At 43.4% G+C, this 20083-nt stretch overlaps 1 protein-coding gene across 50 annotated transcripts in view; it reads right to left on the bottom strand.

Annotated features, from left to right (window-relative positions):
- Positions 1-302: 302 nt before the first annotated feature.
- Positions 303-20083, bottom strand: part of LOC137189417 (protocadherin gamma-C5-like) — a 316496-nt gene continuing 296715 nt past the window's right edge. For 23 of the 50 annotated variants that reach the window (XM_067599254.1, XM_067599250.1, XM_067599253.1 and 20 more), the window contains exons 2-5: positions 8282-8340; positions 7188-7241; positions 4683-4780; positions 303-3007 (exon numbers count right to left, since the gene is read on the bottom strand). In XM_067599254.1, coding sequence (XP_067455355.1) covers positions 2724-3007; positions 4683-4780; positions 7188-7241; positions 8282-8340 — 495 coding nt within the window. In that variant the 3' untranslated portion in view covers positions 303-2723. Of the gene's footprint in view, positions 3008-4682; positions 4781-7187; positions 7242-8281; positions 8341-13632; positions 16358-17383; positions 20002-20083 lie in introns of those variants that run through there. The other 27 variants (XM_067599277.1, XM_067599274.1, XM_067599275.1 and 24 more) reach the window with 8 other exon arrangements.

Genomic DNA, 20083 nt, shown 5'->3' with positions numbered 1-20083 from the left:
CTAAAAGCCACAAAGGACAACTTGAACAGACCAGGGATAGAGCAAAGCTTGCTGGGATATATTGGTTGACTGCTGAAGCTCTGCTGAATGTGGGTCACACAGACAAGAAAGCCCCAGGAAAGACTTTTAATACGCAGCAGACTGGATCTTACAGTGTTTTAATACTCTTCAAAGGTGAGTCTAATGAATGAATAGGGTTAGCAAGTTAACTCACTCCAAAGCAACATACTGTGTAAGATGTGTGTAAGACGTATTAAATAGACATTTCACACATTAGCACAAAACAAACTGCAAACAAGAAATTTTAAATGATTTCAGAATCTTTTTATTTGAAATGTCAGTGTTCAAGAGAAAATAAAACAGCAATATAAATATTAGCATAAAAATAAGAGAGTAACACAGGGATATAGCGTGGGGGCTAAGCATTTGATAAGAAAGATAATACAGCAGGATAGAGTAGTATTAATTCAGCAGCGGACGGACGTACACATATATAATATTTATAATCATTTGTTCATATGGACAGAAAGAGAATGAGAGGCATTCTTTCACAAATGCACAAGATAAAATCACCGCAAAAGAACATTAAGAGGTTACAGAAGGATAGAAACATTTCCATATTTTTTTTGTTTTGTTTCTTTACAGGGTGATAAAAGATAGTAGAGAGAAAATGAACACAAAAATATGCGCAACACATATCACAAGTTAACTAGTCTACGTGTGTCACTTGTTTACTTATCTAAAGTTATCTTTATTTATTTACACTGAAGTTAGTTGGCTTCCATGGTGCTTAGTTACTACATTGCAACACAAACTTTTGAAGAACATCTCAGATTTTTATTCATTATTGTTTTTTTTTTTTTTTTAATCTGTGGTTTTCTTATTTTCTTGAAAAACAAAATGCAACACATTCCAGTAGTAAGCCACGCCTTGTGGAGAGGGACTTGTATTTTGAAAATGCTGGACGTGGTCCCTACTATACAAACAACTGGCTCTTACCATCAACAGGACTTGTGTTTATTTACAGTGGGGAAGAGCCTCACAGGACCGGGAAATGGAGGGCAGAAGTGAGTGGTAGAGAGGCCAAGGTTTCCCATTGATTTCAAGGGAGGAAGGATATTTCAAAGGGCTCTGGAGTGGCATTTCCTCACCAACAGGGACAGATGTACTTGGCTCTGTTGACCTCTACCTGGGTCAGTGCATTAGAGAAGGTTTAGGGGGATGGGTGGGTCAACAGTGGTTCCTCTGTACATTCAGTGGGTAGAGCCAAGGTTGTTTCCCACCCCCGTAGTCAATGTAATGGTGCCACCTCAGTCTGTGTACCCCTCACCACACGCCCTCCACTCCCACTGACCCAGCCTGCAAGCTGCCTTTTCTCATGCAGTTGTATCTGGCCAGGGCCCTGACAGACAGATGGACGGCAAAGTAAAGACTTCATATCTTATACAAACAACTCCTCTATGCTATTGAATCATTATCTCCCAAAGAAAAAGTTACTGTGACACATCAAGAAGTTTCTTCAGCACTTCAGGATAGTGAGGGGGAAATACTCCGTGGAGGCCCTAGCAGTCTAGAAGTGTACAGAAACTCCTAAGCACTTAAGTTTACCACATTTATGCATTTCTCTAAAGACCAAAGTGATTACTACCCCTACATCATCTCATCTTCAGAAAACAAACAGTGCATTTCTCATTGTTTGGCTCTCAACGTGGGGTAGTGGGGGGGAGCACACGATCTGGGTGTGAGGAGGGGAGGGTGGAGGGAGCAGGGCAGCAGGACATGTTTGTGCCCATCTGGAGGTGTTATACAAGAAGTCAGTCCCTGCTGCTGCACCACCTGAATGGACAGCATGGCTCATGACTCCATGACACGACGACGTGCCACCCTGCCCTCTGCCAGCCGTTCCTCCGGGTGCATGCTCAGGTCATAAAAATATCAGAGGAGATTAAAATCTTATCTTTTTTAAACTATGATTACAAAAGTAATTTTCTTTTTGTGTCAAATAAATGCTACATGTGCATTCTATTGACCTGCGATTGGAGGGAGGATAATAGATTGAGGACATCCTCCTCTTTGCTTTTGAAATGCATAGTTTGCAACTCTAAACTAGTATATGTGGTTTGAACCTTAAAGAGCATGCAGAAGAGTTTGTAATACCTGTCAAACAACAGCCTTATATCCACAGGCTTTGAGATCCTGCAAGGCTGACCCTACATAGGAATATAATGGATGGCAACTAGCGTACTTTACAAGAGCTGACTTTCCACGTCAGGAAAGAGCACAATAAATCCAACATGAAAGACATTAACATTTCATCTCTGAATACATCACTGCGTATAGCCTTGTCATACCAGCAAGGTTCTTTACACTGAATCTCTTTGTCCAAGTTCATTTGATTTTTGCCAAAAGAAAAAAGAAAAAAAACAAACAATAACCCCCCATACTCTGCCAAAAATATCTACCGACAAAGATTACAAGAGCAATACTAGACCTTTAGCACAGCACGGGTTACACCAGCAACAACCTTCAGCACATTCAGATTCTTCAAGGCCCTCAAGACACTCTTTCAAAGAACCATCAACATTGTCCATGTGGTCAAAAGTGATTTACTGTCAATGTTTAGACAGCAGAGCAGTAAGATACCTAATGGTGGGGTGTGGGGGGTTGAATTTCTCATCAGATCAAGCCAGATTTATCGTTCCTCCACCTCTTTCTGTCCCACTTTACTTCTTCTCCTTCTTGGTGGACTTCTTCTTGGAGGCAGGGGTCTGAGCGGCCTTGGGGGGCTCGGGCTGGCCTGAGGCCTGGGGTGGGGGCAGTGCCTGCTGGGTGGCCTGCTGAGCTGTGGCCTGCTGCTGCTGGGGGTTGGAGGTGAGGGTGGCCGTGCTACCAGGGATGTAGACGTTCTGGCGATAGTCGGGCACGTGCTGCAGGGTGAACTGGGGGCTGTAGCGGGTGCTCAAGCCCATGGTGCCGGGCCCCAAAGTGGCCGTAGCCTCGCTCACTTCTAGGGGAAAGAGGGACAGAGTGGGGGAATCGGGGGTGAGATGGGAGAGGAGAGAGGGATGAAACTTGTTAGACAACAAGAATTTAAGTTTCAGTGTTATGTACAAGTGGTGAAATGAAAGGTCAAAGGGATTAGATTTCATATAAACATTCATCCCAATGCGTAGGCAAAGTGACTCTGCAGGGAATTTATTTTTTGCAACAGCTCGACTAAAAAAAGGGCATGAATAGGAAAAAAAGAACAAAATAGGAAGAAGAGGTGTTACAAAATGGTTGATTGTGTCCAGACATGTTTTTAACAGAGATGATGACTCTGTCTCCCCAGCACACTCCTCTGTGTTTCTGATTGTCTATAACGCGTGCTCTGACTCTGTGTGTGTGCATGACGTAGCTGCTCAGCTCATAATTCTCCCACAGCCCCTGCATTGCAGAGCCAGAGACACAAACGCTCCCTCCCCCCATCCTCAGCCTATATATTGTAAATACACATATGCACACATACCCTTCTCTGTTAACTGCATTAACTTCCAGTGAACCAAAGCAGTAGCTGAAAACATCATTTTTTTGATACTCTTTCTGCTCTCACACAGTATTTTTCTAACTGATTGCATAATTTCTCATGCGTCGTCTTATCAATTCAGTAACTTTAGCTAAAGAGGAGAGACAACCTTCAGTAATTATCACATGTACTCGTTTGTTCCTGATGGCACTAACTGTTCATTATGTCTAACTTTGTGCTGACATGCAGATTACCACTAAGCCAAAGACAGAGCATTTCTCCCTGTTCACTCTAGATGGAAAAATTCCACACCACGTCCGGTGCAGTGTCCAAGAGAGGGCTGGGTGTGTGTGTGTGTGTGTGTGAAGGGAGGGAGATGTGATGTGTCAATGATTTAAATAACAGTGGAAACAATGACTTGAGTCTGTTATGAATAATAATTCTTGTTTATTGCCAAACAATAAACCAAAAATAAAATTTGCCAAACAAAATCTTATTAAGTTTGTCCCTCCACCATTTCTGCCTTTTGTCAGTGCATCCGAAGTTGCTCATCTTTGATTTCAAGGCCAAATTTCTATGTATTTTTCCATGTGATGTGATTACAAAGCCTTCCACAGAAACAGCCCAAAGATGAGTCACTATGTGTGTGTCCTCTGTGCCGACAAAGCAGTCATTGCAGGAACAGAGGAATAGTACAGGTCTAGTGGAATACTGTCTCTATGTTATGTAGGAGAGTGAAGGTTGCATATTACATAATCATTCATATGGACCTATAGCCTTTTGGTTATGATTAAACAATGTGCATGTGATAAGTGTGTACAGTGGAAACATGCATCTCTGTCATATGATTGAATTCAACACACAAACTGTAGTGTTTATCTGAGGAGCTGCAGGTAGCTACATCCACTGCCTGAATAATATGTGAGGATTCCTCTGGACATTGGACATTCATTAGTAAACAGCCACTACATGCAATAAGCTATGGAAACATCAATGTGGACTGAGAGAGCTTTATCAGCGAGGAAGTCTGGCTAGTTGCCCTCCAACCAAACAGGAAACTAAATAAACCACAGCCACTCATGCACCATAATTAAGCCGATGAAGAGGAAGACATGTTTGGAAATTAGGAGATGTAATGTTGGGTGGGAAGAGAAAGATAACAAGGTATAGGACTCACCGTTAGCTGCAGCCATCAGGGCCTGGAGCTGCTCGGCTTCAGTTGGGGGCTGGGGCCAGGGGCCAGTTCCCATGGCAACCTCAGGTCCTCCGGTAGCCCTGTGGCGAAAATGAGGAAAAAACCATTATAAACAACTGGTGTTTCATCCTCTACGTTGTGTTTGTTTAGCTCACTCAGTTTGACAGTTGGTGGTTTACGATGTAAAGGCAAAGCAGCTGATAGTGAAGTACACAGCCTGAGGAAAACTCGGCAAGGATAACGAGGAGGATGTGTAGTATACAAAGCAGGGTGTGTCTCAAACAAACACACTCTAAAACACACTCTTGTTAAGGCGTGTACAAAAGTGTCTTCACACAGACGCACAGTAGCAAGCGTGTTCAAGCATTCACACAGAGTAAACATTGTACAACATTCACACACTCTCCGGAATGACCATGGGCACTGTGCCTTCAAGTAAATCTGATTAAATATTTAATGATCCCACCTTTTAAAAGGAAATAGCTGTCTGCATAGTCACACATGCAGCGCTCAGGGAACACTGAACATTTCCATCTGGGCTAACTTCACCTTCAAAGGCTTGTTTATTTAAAGTCTGTAATTTGCATGTGGGGGGGAACAAAGGAGAAAGCAGACTTGCGATGTATTATGCTCACCTACTTGTTTCCATTCCCACACTTGTGACACACCGATACAAGCTCTACAACTCTGTACAATACTGACAACTAGGTTATAAAGCTTTAATCCTGGCTCTGCTCCTTTTCCCAAATTGCTAATAAACTTCTTTCTTCTGGATTTTTAGATGGTGGTTTGATTTGCCATAAAACTGCAGTATTTTATCTTTATGCTACTCGTACACAGTCAGAAAATAACTAATAAATGTCACTACATTTAATTAGAGGCCCTGCATAAGTCACAAAAAATCATCCTGGAAAACCATTATGGATGCTGCTTCTAGAGTTATTCATTACAAACAATATAAATTATTTAAACTACTCTCTCAACCTCCTGAATTATGTGTCTTTGTGTCCAATACACTGGTTATTTGTTTTGGCTAATAACAAACCATCTGAGGGCATTCAGTGGAGGATCATTAGCCCACAGAGACATGGGTAAAAGGGTCTGGTGGATTGCACAACTCTGAAGAGGACAGTCAATGACACATCAGGGATTAAAAGGACACTGAGGTCTCAGGTCCTACTTTCTAACAAATTTAGGCTGCAGTAATAAATGAGGAAAACAAGGCTGCAGGTGTGTAATTACTGTGCTAAATACATGGGATGTAAAGGAGCACTCTTTGATGTTCTCCATTTAAAACCTCCTGGACAAATTGGTCTGCTCTGGGGAGTTAAGAGAAAGTAAAGGACACAACGAGGGAACCAGTGAAAAAGGAATTCTAACACAAAAACAGTGCTCTGTTTAAGAGCAGGTTGCCAGATCGCACTGCCAAAACTCTGAAGTGGTTTTCAGTTCAGTGCCAGAGAGAGACTGAAGGAGAGAAACATGTACATCCTGTGCCAGGCAGCCAATGAGAAACAGGCTGGGTTAGAGCACGGTCAGTAAAGCTAGGGCAGCCATTTTGGGACTCTTTACATCACTTAAGATAAAAGGGAATGCTTCATTTGTGCTAAATTAGCATCCCACTGTACTTATCACATCCTGTGGTTGTGTTAAGCGCTTCCTGTGGTCAGCGTTATCACTTCCTGTGGCCAAGATAGTGAACTGTGGTCCAGTGGGATGTCTTTAGTTGACCAGACAGTGCTATCTTTTTTCCTCTGCAATCTTACATGATGTTTTTTGTCTCTCAGTTGCCTCTCCTTGTTGTTTTGCTTCTAGACATTTACTTCAAACTTAATTTAAGCCGATACAGTCACATAGTGTGCATGCTGGTAGCTGTCTCATCTACATGTTGACCTGAAGAGTTTAACGTGGAGTCCTGTTTACTTTATAGAGTAACCTTTCAATCTCTAACAGGCTTTAAATAGAAAGCAGTCATGAGACAGCTGTCTTCATTGTCTCTTTTGTGTTGTCGTCCAGTTGATAAATCAAATGAAAAAGCCACATGTGGTGATGTTGGGCTACAACCATCACAGACATACATCAAAGGCAACACTGTATGGTAAGCCGGTATTCTTGAAGGAGAAAAAAAACAAGAGCTCTCAGACTATAATGACCATATTTATAGCACACATACAAGGCATAGCAAATCTACCAAACACTGCACGCAAACTGTACAAAATGTTACAATCCTTTCTACACCACAGCAAGCATTGTGGCCTATGCACATCGATCAACAAACCCCATCAAAGTTTTGAGGAGACTAACAGAAGCTATGGGTTAGGTACATCTACACACAGCACAGCACTCAACTGCAGTGCACTAGCTAAAAACAACTCTCTGCCCTTGTTAGCTGATCAGGTCACTGTTCCACTGAACAGTGACTTGACAAAACTGAACAGCTACTAAGGACAGAAAGTGACTATATAGTGCCTACATCTAAATTAGTACCTTGTCCCACTCTTCGGCGTCCATCGTATGTGTGTACCGTACGGCATGTGGGGACTAAAAACACAACAAGTTATACAGTCTGAAAGAATCATTTTGTATTTGAAGGTTGGGGTTAGTGTAAGGAAAATGTTGAGTCATATCATTTTAAAATATCAGAGATGGAAAGTTAGTTTTCTATTTCTTCATTAACATTGCTTCACTAACATGAATTATATCCAACGTATCTGTAGTCCCTATGGTATCCCTTAAGAAGTGGCTTGTGTTTGTGTGGGTCTCTTCAGGGAAAAGCCTTGCCTCATGGAATGTGTTGTGTAATCATTGTTGTGAAAACTGTTAGTGCAAGCACGCCATTTTATCCCACATGGTACGGTCAAATAGAAATAATCAACCACCAGTGCACACGCTCACTCATTCACACAACTGAAATGGAGAGATACAATGAATCTACTGTCATTTAACAGGCAAGTCGCTGATGTCAAGAATTACATTTTAAGTAACCAGTCAGTTCCACCTTTCAGATGGCAGAAAATGAAGAGAGAGCAATAAGGATAAACACTCTATCCCTTCCCCCCACTGGCTCTGGTCACCGTCCCTCATCAGTAGTACTGAGTGATGGCACACAGGCTCAGAGAGCGCAGAGAGGAGAGGAGCAGAAGGGGGAGGGGGAGAGGAAGCTGCGGCAGCCATTTTATAAAGCCGCCTGGAAACAGGCAGGGATGCTCATTCAGGAGTGTGTATCAGGAATCAGAACTCACTGAGAGGAGTCATGTATTTAAATGCAATCATAAATTGCATCATCACTACAATGCAATTAAAAGTCAGATTTAGATGGTTGCATTATGACTTCAGAATTTTACAATCTGGACGTGCAGACTGCAAGTTCTCATGGTTACAGCTCTCTCTACCATCCCCCCTTCTCTTCTCTTCATTTCTCAACCTTCATCACACCCTCTGTCTTTACGATAACCTTGCCTTGTGCAGCACAACAACATGCTGTTGACATTACTGAGCACTTGACCTGTGTGTGTGTGTGTGTGTGTGTGTGTGTGTGTGTGTGTGTGTGTGTGTGTGTGTGTGTGTGTCAGTTTACTCACCCGCTAGGTCCGGGTCTCTGTCCCTGTGTGAAGCGCCAGTCATTGTTGGGGGGCTTTTGCTGTGAAGAGAACAGAAGATGCAACATGAAATGCATGTTTCATTGCAACATCAGCAAGACGTTTCTGAGGTGTACTTTATGGTTCATAAGATGTTGTTTTGTGGCTGACACATCTGTTTGTGATGATGTATGTCTGTGTGTGCCCTTTTGTGTGTCTGTCTGTGATTTAGAAAACCTTCACAGTTTTTCAGCAAGGCTCAACAAATGGTTGCAGATGACAACAAATACCGGGACGCTCAGGCATCCATGTTGTTCCAAGAGCTGTGGAGCATAAAATGCAGCAGAGGAGCATGCACACACAGAGACTGTTACAACACGAACTAGGGCTCTGCTAATGAAATAGGACTGAAACTAAAAACAAAGGTCAGACAATATTGAAAAGCACCACACAGGAGAAACATAACCAAGCACTCAGCTATATAACAGTGTGAGTGCCCACAAAATGCACCAATGTAGCCAGAAGATGAATCAGACATCCAAAAGACTTGCATCTGAAAGGCATTCCCTCACTGCATGACCACACATAAAAATCTGTCTTAAATACAAAATTTAATTGATCATGGGTGAAAAAAATGTATGCAAAACAAAACTATTAAGCTCCTGTATATCTGTAAATTGGGCACAGAGAGTCCTTGGAACACAAGGCTGTTTATTCTAATACAAAAACTTCAAGGAGAAAAGGCAAAGATGGTAGCTGAGTGGTGATAAAAAGCCTCTTGCTTCTCTTTCCTCTCTCATCTATATATGTCCCTGCCACTCTCTATTAATGTCTTCAAGTCCATTGCACTTTTGTCCATCTCAGCCTCACTGGCCATGTCACCATGTCTTTTCCATCTCTCTAGCTCTTTCCCTCTATCCCAGTCTCTCTTGTTGTGCAGTGATGCGGTGAATAGACCCTTGGCTTGGCTCCAGATTCTGCTGCCTAATCGACACAAGAGCTCCCTGGAGAGAGAGGCCAGCAGGATGATGTGCTGCATTATTAAAAGAGCTGTTCTACCCTAGTGAATGATGGAAGGAGGCAAGGAGAGCAGGAGAGAAAATAGAGAATCCCTCAAAGATACCTCTACCAAAGGAAGAGTATTGCGGGATAAGCTGATGACTGTAGTAACTAGAGCATCTGTTACAATATAAGTGCATGAAGAATGAATGCCCCACTGAATGGTGACTTACTGAATGCACAAAAAGAACAAAAAGTCAGATACGGATTGTCAAAACAAGTGAAACTGGGAATAGTGTTTTGTATCCATGCAGAGAAAACACATGAGAAGTGCCATCCTATGAGAAAGATAGCGTCAGAGAAATCAACAGTAAATTAAATAGGGGAGGGACACAGGGAACTGTGTGTTCATTGTTTGGACCAGTGAAGGACACTACATCAGCTGAAAGGGAGTGTGAATGATACAGAAGTAAAGGCGTTGCATAGCAATAAATGTCCATTTAATAATAAAATACAATTACTGAACAACTCCATAACGCATGAAGTGTTGACTGTAAATAGATGTTAGAGGATTAAATTTCATTGTTGTCTACAAAAGAGTCCATTAACCTTGGTGGTCACTCAACACAATCAGTCGAGTCTTTAACACTCAGGAAAAGCAAAGTCTGCCAGGTTACATCCTCATAACAAACTGCAATACTAGCACTCATAAGTTGAATTTATTACAACATGAAACCATAGTGGATGAGGATTAGAAGAGGAGGGCATATCTGAACTTTTACCCTACCTCAGAGCACAGCTTGGTCATCTCTAAAAATGGACTAAGAGATGCGTATGTGTGAGTGGGCATGTGAGTCTGTCTGAGTTCTGTTGACGAGAGAAATCAGTGATGAGTAGAGGCAAACATCCACAGAGAGGCCCAGCATTCCAGCTGTGTGACTAGTTCTCACCACACACACACACATACTCTTCATTTCCAAGGTCAGATCCCACTGCAGGCATGTGGAATAAAGGGTAAGTGGAATATTGGGCCCCACTGTGAGCTTAAGGTAAACGTATTGGGTGGGATATGCTGTGTTGTAATCATGTATGCTTCATTTGAGGTAGTTTGTCTGGACTCACACGGAAGCAGACAGGGGATATCCATAAATATGCAACTCTCTTCGGCTCAAGAAGAAAGTCAGACTATTTTCAAACACTCAACTAAACCACAAATAGCTAAGAGTTGCTGAGTTAAGACGGTTTAGACAACAATTGCCAAGGTTAACAAATCCCAAGCCAGGTTTAATGGCATGTAAGGATCAAAATCTAATTGCCTTTTCAGCTCTAATTATCTGAGCATCTTTAGCTGTGCTTGTTTTTTGTTAACATTACATAGTCTCTGAAGTGAGCTGATCACTTAAGATAGATGAGATGAAAGTATTCAAAACGCACGATACAATTTTTTTCAGAGTGCAAATTGGTTTTAAGGAGAGAGGGAGAGAAGGTGAGACAGACTATTCAGGGAGCCAATGCAGAGAGGTGAAGGGATTACAGTTCTGTGGGCCTGAATTCTTATCCAGTTTGAAAGACTTTCATATCACCCTGAAGCTTTAACACTGCCAGTCTGCTTCCTTTACATCTTTAAGTTGAGCCAAAGGGCTGTGCAAGTTCCTCTTATTACTACCTGACTGAGCTCTTAAGCTATTGTACCATGATGTCTGTCAGTTGAGGTACTATCATCTTTAGATGCGAGTGTCTGAGAACTCTGGATTCATCAGGGGGAATAAGCTGCGCCCATCAGCATATGGGTGCATCTGCCAACATCCAGCATGTTTGTAAGTATGCGACTGTTAACTTTTCCAAAATATCTGGCTTACTGGTTAACACTTTGTTTATCATGAACGGAAGAGTTAGAGATTTATAGAGTGCCAAAGGTATACAAAAGTCCTTCACACACACAAGTCCATGGTACTTTTACGGGAAGATTGGGTTTGCTAACATACATACAAATTGTATGGGTGTTAAACGAATTATGGCTGGACTGCACTTGGTGATCTGTCTGAAAAGAGGAAGTCCTTTCTGTTGGTCTGATAACCTTCAGCACACACACAAACACACACGCACACAGCACAGAGACCAACATATTCATTCGGTTTCCCAGCTATCTTGCATTATTTCCAAAGACAGTGTCCTTGCTAGTCAATGATTACGCCAGTGAAAATTGGGATATATAACCCTTACAATTCCATTCAGATGTTAATTCACTGTAAAGAAAAGGCTGACCACTGAGACAGGAGAAAACACAGCGTGTGGTGCTTGACTTTAATATTGCTGTCCCCTGAACAAACACCATGACTCAACTAACAAAACCCTTGAGGACAGTTTCACTGAACCGCATGAGCCAGTTTGTTGCATGTGCAGCTATATCATCCATAAAAAAGTATGTTTACAAAACACTCTGCCTAAGTCAGAACACGTGCCAACCCTTATACATTCCAACAGACTCAAATATTGAATAACTAACCCAAGACCATAGTCATGGCAATATTCCAATCCTAATCTGGCACCTCTGGTTTTACTGCAGAGACAGAGGCATAACACTATTGTTCTTTTAAGAAAGATTTACATGTTGCAGGCCAATGGGAAGCAATAACATTTTATTTACCAATGTTTAGGACATTTCTTTTTGTAAACTTTGTGTTGGCACAGTGTTAGTTGCCAGAGCAGAACACTATAAATGAATAGAAGATACAAAGAAGGGCAGTGGAAAGTGACTGACAATCAGGCACCGAGGCCCAAGGGTCTTGCTAAAATTACACACGACTGGAGCGCTTCTTGTGCCTGATGCTTTGTACACACCATCTCACACACAAGCACATAAACACCCACAGTGATGGCTGCTGCTCTAAAGCCATTATAGACCATGCCGTCTGTCACTGCGGCACATGTGCATGAAGCCATCCTTCCTTTCCCTTTATCCATCTTTTTTCCTCTGTTGTCCATTGCACACGTGTCACTAGAACAGGGAGACAGATGGTACCCTGCTGACCTCAGGGACAACCTAATTCAGCACAAATAGTGGGCCTATGTTACACAGACTCATGAGAAACAGGAGAATATGATAGATATTAAACAGACACAAAACTAAACATCCTGTTGTGCGGAGTAGAAATAGTTATCTTTAAAATACCACAGAAAAAATAATGACCTTCAACCAGCAACTCTACATTAAACATGACTGCCTGACATGACTGAGGATGTGTGCATTAAGGATGAGAAATCCACAAACTTTTTTTCATTAAATTCCCTTAAAATGAATCATCCTGACAAAACCACTGTCAGCCATTTTATCTCCATAACAGTTCTTCCCTTGCATCAGACCACTAAATGGACTGTCTGTGTCTTATGCATTTGATTACTATCTTGTTAGCCTCCCTTCACACGTCATTCTAAACAAATGTTAAGGAGCGGCGTCTCTGACCAAGGATCTAAGAATGGAAATTAGAATGTCTGTACAGAACTCATACACACACAGCCTCGGTCATGTGGTGCTGAGTCCTGGAACCAATCACCAAAAGTTCAGAGGACAACAGGAAGTCAGGGGTCAGGCACTGACCCCATGAATTCCTGTTTTTCAGCTACTGCTTTATTCTTTAACTGCCCCCCTTCCACCCCTCTTCCCAATTTCTTTCCTAGGCCCTTTTCCTCTCCTTCACCCCCCATCTCTCCCTCTGTCATCCTGTTCCCCTCTGTCTCCCAGCCATTGCACTGAGCCAACACTGCAGGACCTATTTTCATCTGTTTGTCTCCTCCTCTCCATCTGTTAGGAGCACTTATGTTTCCCCCTTTTCCCCTTCCTTTGCCATTTCTTCAGCTATCTCCAACAGCCTTCTTTCTGCCTCACTTTCTCTTTATCTGTATCTTTCTTATCCATAAAGAACATGTCTTCTCTGCCAGTTTAGTTACTGGAAGTCAAAGTCACCACATTTCCTACCTCAGGTTAGATTAAATATTAAGCAGCTCTTCATTCTGCCCAAATCTGTCCAGTAGGACAACAAAGCTCTAAGAGCTTTTTTCACCATGTAGAGAGAGGCATCCTGCTGCTAAAGCAAGTGGGTTTTTAGATAAAATACTGCAGAGCTACGTGACTGAGGAAATCAAGGTTATTACTCTACTGTCACGAGTCAAAGCATCAAAACACCCCATTCCCTGTAAAGATATGCTATTAAAAAACTGCATGTGAAAAACATTTCTTGATATACTAAAAGCATCTTCCAAACCAGTCTACAGATACTCAAACACCTGTATTGGTCTTCTCCCACCATGGCATATCACACCAATGCCATGCTTGCTCACCCACTTTAAGCCCTCACCTCACTGGCTGAGTTCATAAGGTGCTTCCTGCTGAGTGTCATGTTGAGTGTGTTGTTGTGACTCAGCATGGGTGTCTTCATAAATACAAAGTCACTTCGGCTGGATATGGTGGAGTAACAGGGCCTATAAGTGCGTGTGTGCGGCTCCTGGGGGCCTCCCACAACCTCCATATAGCGTATGGGTCCATCAGTGTTGAGCTGCAGGTGCAGGTCCTTGCTGGGCCTCTGATGGTAACGACTGGACCTGTGGTGACCATAGCAGCAGCAGTCATAGCCACCCAGCCCTGGGCCACGGTGCCTTAGGCAACGTACCATGAGAATGACAAAGGTGATAAATGACACAGCTGATACACAGGCTAGAGAGATGATGAGGTACAAAGTGATGTCCGACATCCCAGTGCGGTGGGAGAAGGGTGTGTGGCGAGGGCTTGCTGGAGCATCGTTAGCTGTGCCCTTTTCATCCACAGTTACTGTAATGTTCACAGAACTGGACTTTGGCGGGTCTCCATTGTCCTGGATGATGATCACAATGTCATAAGTGGAGCCCCCTTCCTCCTCAGCCCACTTGCGGGCTGTGCGGAGCTCACCAGTGTGTGCCCCAATACGGAACATGCCAGCATTTGGTCCAGGGGCAATGGAGTAAAACAACCACGCATTGTGCCCACTGTCTGCATCCACCCCTACAAGTTTATTTACGAGGTACCCTGGGCCGGCAGATGGGGGCACAGTGAGCTGTAATCCTTTGTCTTTTGGGTAGGCGGGGTGTACAACAACTGGTGCATTGTCATTCACGTCCACCACAAACACATGCACAGTGACATTGGCTGTCAGCATGGGCGCCCCGGCATCCCGGGCCTGCACCTCAATACGGAAAGCATTAAGCTGTTCATGATCCAGGGAGCGCATGCTGTAGATGTGGCCACTCTCTGGGTTAATGTAGACATAAGAAGAGATAGGTGAGCCCTGGACCATGCTGGGAAGGATGGAGTAGGTGATGCGCGCATTGTCACCCAGGTCTGGGTCAGTGGCGAAAACAGTGGTGATGGGAGTACTGGGAGCATTGTTCTCTGGGATGTCCACAGAGTATGAAGGCTGAGAGAAGGTGGGGGGGTTGTCATTTATATCCGAAAGCTTCACCACAAAAGTTGTTTGTGATGACAAGGGAGGAGAACCAGCATCAGTGGCCTTGATGACCACTGTGTACTCTGGGACAGTCTCACGGTCCAGGTTGCCAGCAGTGATGAGGCTGTAATGCATGCCAAAAGCTGAGTTAAGTTTGAATGGTAAACCTGGTTGGACAGTTAATGTAACCTTCCCATTCATACCAGAATCCAGGTCGCGTGCACTTATGAGCGCTATCACAGTCTCTGGTTTTGAGTCCTCTCTGATAGGACTGGTCAGTGATGTCAGTGTCACCTCTGGTGCGTTGTCATTCACATCGGTGATGTCCACTATGACGTTACAGGAGCCCTCCATAGCAGGAGAGCCACCATCTCTGGCCTGCACTGTGATGTGATATGCGGTGGCCTTCTCATAATCCACATCACCCTTCACACGGATCTCCCCACTTTTAGAATCCACGCTGAAAAGTTTGAGAACACGTTCCGGTGTGTATTTACTAAACAGGAAGGATATTTCTCCGTTGCGACCCGAATCCGCGTCGGTCGCATTCAATTTCGTTACTAAAGTGCCCAGTGCAACATTTTCTAATAGGCTAACTTTTGTCACCGGCTCGTCAAAGACGGGCGCATTGTCATTTACATCCAGAATTTTAATGAGCAGGAGTGTTGAGCCAGATTTCTCCGGCTGACCCCCATCTACAGCTGTGAGCAGCAGGCGAAAAGCGGCCTGCGTCTCTCTGTCCAAAGCTTTGTCCACCACTAGCTCTGGAAACTTGCTGCCGTCACTTTTAGTCTCCACATTCAGGATAAAAAAGTCATTTGCTGCCAGATGGTAAGTGCGTAACGAGTTGATACCCACGTCTGGGTCGTGTGCGCTCTCCAAACGGAACCTTGTGCCAGGCGCAGCCGCCTCTGATATTTCCAAAGAAATGTTGCTAGTTGAAAACATCGGTGCATTGTCATTTACATCCAGAATGTCCACCACAACGCGTTGAATGTCTAAAGGATCCTCCAGAACTATTTGAAGGTGTAGTGAACATGCTGAATTTAATTCGCACAATTGTTCTCTGTCAATTTTTTGTTTAATAACCAAATCGCCGGTCGCCTGCTTTACCTCAAAATACTGCGTGGTGGATTCCGAGACCACCCGCAATCTCCTTTGAACAATCCGCTGGGCAGTAAGAGACAAATCTTTAGCGATATTCCCAACGATAGAGCCCGGGCTTAGTTCCTCCGACACGGAATAACTGAGCTGAGCGGACGCACAGGAGAGGCAAGCCAGATAAAAGCAGAGCCTCGACAGCTGCCTCCCTCCTCCAGAGCGCTTCCTCTGTCTGGAGTCCATTGTGCTGCGCTCCGAGGATCGGAGAATGGCAAAGTTTTTAACAACTTCTTTCACCGTAACGTATCCATACTCACATTAAAACAAGGCTACCGGGCTTGATGGTAAACATTTCCGTTTTAAAAAAAGAGCGATGGGAAGTTTTGATGTGATCATGACGCCCGTCTTTAAAGAGAAAACGATGACGAAAATCAAAGTATTTTCTGCCTCCACTGAAACTCTCTGCTCTGTCTCCTCCGCCTCGCTCCCCTCATGGGCGGGGAGAGACCACAGAAGCCCTCCCCTCATTGGAGACAGGCTGGACCAGCTCTGTCACACAGCTCCCTCACACACACACGCACACACACACACAGTGAAAACTTTTCAGTGACTTCACTTCACTTCCACTGAATCAACTTCATTCTCATTTTAAAAGTTTGAGAAAACAATGCAAACTGAATAACTGGATGCAAACCATCTTAGGGCTATGGAAAACACACTCATATGATGAAAGAAAGAATTAAAGAGATGTAAGTAGATATTAAATGATTGTCATGTCGTTTACAATTTCAGTCACGTGCTCCTTAAGAGCGCCTCAAAACACAGACACAGTGTGTCAGCCAGCATGTAAATATAGCAATGCTATTTGTATCCGCAGGGGGGCATGATTTCCAAACTGGTTTCTCCCTACACCCAGTCTGTATCCATGGAAAGTATAAATTGAGCATAATTATAAATTTGTCATCCCACAAAATATTTTAAGCTCATGTAAGCTATGAAACTAACTCGCAGAAGACATGTCATGTATACTAGATCAAATAACCACATTTTGTTTGAGACCTATAACAGCAATAATACAGTTTATTATGGTTGCAAAATATAAAAAAGTCGCTTAGTAAGATTGGCCATTGAAAAAAGGTTGAACAGAAAAATATTGATGAAACCCTAATCTCCTTTCAATTTAAGATGAAAAAACTGAAGGAATGCAACATTTAACTGGTAATTATATGTTTTAGCTAAGATATGTTAATAATAATGAAACATGATACTGTAAAACATAAAATGTGCCCTCTCACGTTGCCAGAGAGCAATAATCCCAACCGTGGTGCTGACCATAGGCTCTAGTCATAACAACCTCCGTTTGTAGCAACTATTGTGTGCTATTTGTTTCCATTATAGAGAATCAGAATACATGTTTTCTATGCACACCTATAGACAATGAATAACGATTTAGTACTGTTTTTTTTTTTCAAACAAAACAAAAAGACCAAATCCAATATCACGCTATGTCTTGTGATTTTCTGCTCACCTGCTGGCTCTCAAAGGTCCAGGTGCTGTCGGGTAAAGACGCATCAAGAACACTGATCACCTCCTTAAAGTCAGTGGTGCTGCTGGGCTTAATCAAAGTGAAATCACTGTACTCTGACATTGGAGACATACAGGACCTGAAGGACTGACTCTGAGACAACATGTCTCCTCCCAGGACCTCCACGTACTTTATAGGCCCATCAGTGTTTAGCTGAATCTGCAAGTTTCTGTTGGGGTTCTTGTAATCATCACAGTCGGTCCGTCTCATGCAGCAACTACCGCTGCTTCTGCTGTTCCTGATGCATTTAACCGCTAAGATGAGAAAAGTCACCAGAGACAGCACGGACACCGAGGCCAGAGAGAGAATCAAATAAAGGGTGATTCTCCCGGTTTTCTTGCTGGGCTCGATCGTTTTCTGTCGGAGGTCCAAGATGGGCTCATGGAGACCGTCCTCCAGCAGGATGGACACCGTGACCGTGGCGGACTGGACCGGTTCTCCGTCGTCCTTGACCTCTATAAGCAGCCTCTGAGAGGAGTCGTCCTGCTCGGACACAGCGCGTTTAGTCCTCACCTCCCCTGTGTACAGATTGACCGTGAACAGAGAGGCGTCTGTGGCCTCCGCCACTTTGTAAGAGATCCAGGCGTTATGGCCCGAGTCAGCGTCCACGGCCGTTACCTTAGTAACCAGGTGACCCGCTTTAGCAGAGCGGGGCATCCTCTGATGAGAGAGGGAGCCCAGGGCAGCAGAGGAGGGGTAAATAACAGCGGGGGCATTGTCGTTCTGATCCAGGATAAAAACATGGACAGTAGCGTTGCTGCTGAGAGCCGGAGAGCCCTGGTCCTTTGCCTGAACCTGAATCTGAAACACCTTCAGTTTCTCATAGTCAAACGAGTGCATGCTGTAGATGCTGCCGTTATCTGAGTTAATGTAAACATAAGATGAGACGGAAACGTCCTGCACTTTAGAGTCCAGTATAGAGTAAGAAATTTTAGCGTTTTCACCAAAATCCAGGTCAGATGCTGATACTGAGTACAGTATAGAGCCTGGTGCCCCATTCTCTTTTAAATACACATTATAGGAGGAATGAGAGAAAACAGGAGGGTTGTCATTGACATCAGTGATGCTGACAGGTATAATTTTCTTACTGGACAGTGGGGGAGAGCCTGAATCAGTGGCTGTTAATTCAATATCATAGGTCACGCAGGTCTCTCTGTCTAAACCACCACTGGTAACCAGTGCATAATTATTAGAAAAAGAGGGTTTCAGATTAAAAGGAGAACCCTTAGTGAGCTGTAATGTCACTTTACCGTTATCACCAGAGTCAAGATCACGCGCACTGATCAAAGCTACTACTGTGCCACTTGGTGCATCTTCGCGTACTGGCTTTGGCTGAGAAGTGAGGACAATTTCTGGAACATTATCATTAGAGTCAATAATATCAACCTGTACGCGACAGTGGCCCTCCATTTCAGGGCTGCCTTTATCTTTTGCAGTTATATCAATGTCATATGACTTGGTAGTTTCGTAATCTAATTCCCCTTTCAGAGTGATTTCACCTGTTAAGGGGTTAATATCAAAAACTGACAATACAGAATCTGGTGTCCGAGTGCCAAATGAGAATTCAATTTCACCATTTGAACCTTCATCTGCATCTGTTGCTTTGGGCTTGATTATAACAGCCCCCTTTACACCTTTTTCACCCAAGGTTACTTTGTAAACGTTTTTTTCAAACACCGGAAAGTTATCATTTATGTCTAGCACATTTATGGTTATCTGAGAGGTTCCGGATCGTACTGGATTCCCTCCATCTAATGCTGTTAGTAATATTTTGTGAACTGCGTTTTTCTCTCGATCTAGAGGTTTTTCTAAAACAAGTTCGGGAACGGTCTTCCCACCCTCTATTTCTTTTATTTTAAGAGAACAACACTCATTTTTACTTAAAGTATACGATTTGAGTGAATTACTTCCAACGTCGGGGTCTGTTGCGCTCTCCAAAGGAAAGCGGGAGCCCACTAATGCTAATTCAGCTATTTTTAAAGATAATTCATTTGTAAGGAAACTTGGAGAATTGTCATTAATATCTCGTATTTCAACCTCAATTCGGTGTAACTGCAGTGGATCCTCAATAACTACTTGCAGAGGTAGAACACAACTGGCACTTTGTCCACATAAAGCTTCCCTGTCTATTCTGTCATTCACCACCAGCTCGCCCTTCCCCGCATCCACACTGAAATACTGCTTACCAGCCTCAGAGGCGACACGCAATTTACGTTCAAAAATCTCAGATAGTCCCAAACCCAGATCTTTGGCTAGATTTCCTACCACAGAGCCCTGTTTCAGTTCCTCTGGGATGCTGTATCGAGTCTGTCCGTTTATTGTATTCCACAAGAGAAAGAAATGATACCACCAAAGAGCGTGCCATCTCCAGTCTCGGTATCCCATTCTCTTTGTCATCACTGATTCAGTAAAATACATCATTGCCAATCCAAAGGAACAGAGAGCATAAAGGCAAAATCCATATTCCAAGAGAGTGACATATCCCGTTAAAACGATGCTTGTTCATGGTCAAAGATAAAAAAAAAAGATACAACCTTATACTCCGTGTATATGAACCATTTACCTTCTCTCCTTCCACCCGGAGTATTGTGGTTTTGGTGCTGAAGCTGCATGGGGGAGGGAGTAGATCTCTTTGTACAGTTC

The sequence above is a fragment of the Thunnus thynnus genome, chromosome 9, assembly GCF_963924715.1.
Source record: "Thunnus thynnus chromosome 9, fThuThy2.1, whole genome shotgun sequence".
NCBI lineage: Eukaryota > Metazoa > Chordata > Actinopteri > Scombriformes > Scombridae > Thunnus > Thunnus thynnus.
This window is presented reverse-complemented; position numbering and strand designations above follow the sequence as displayed.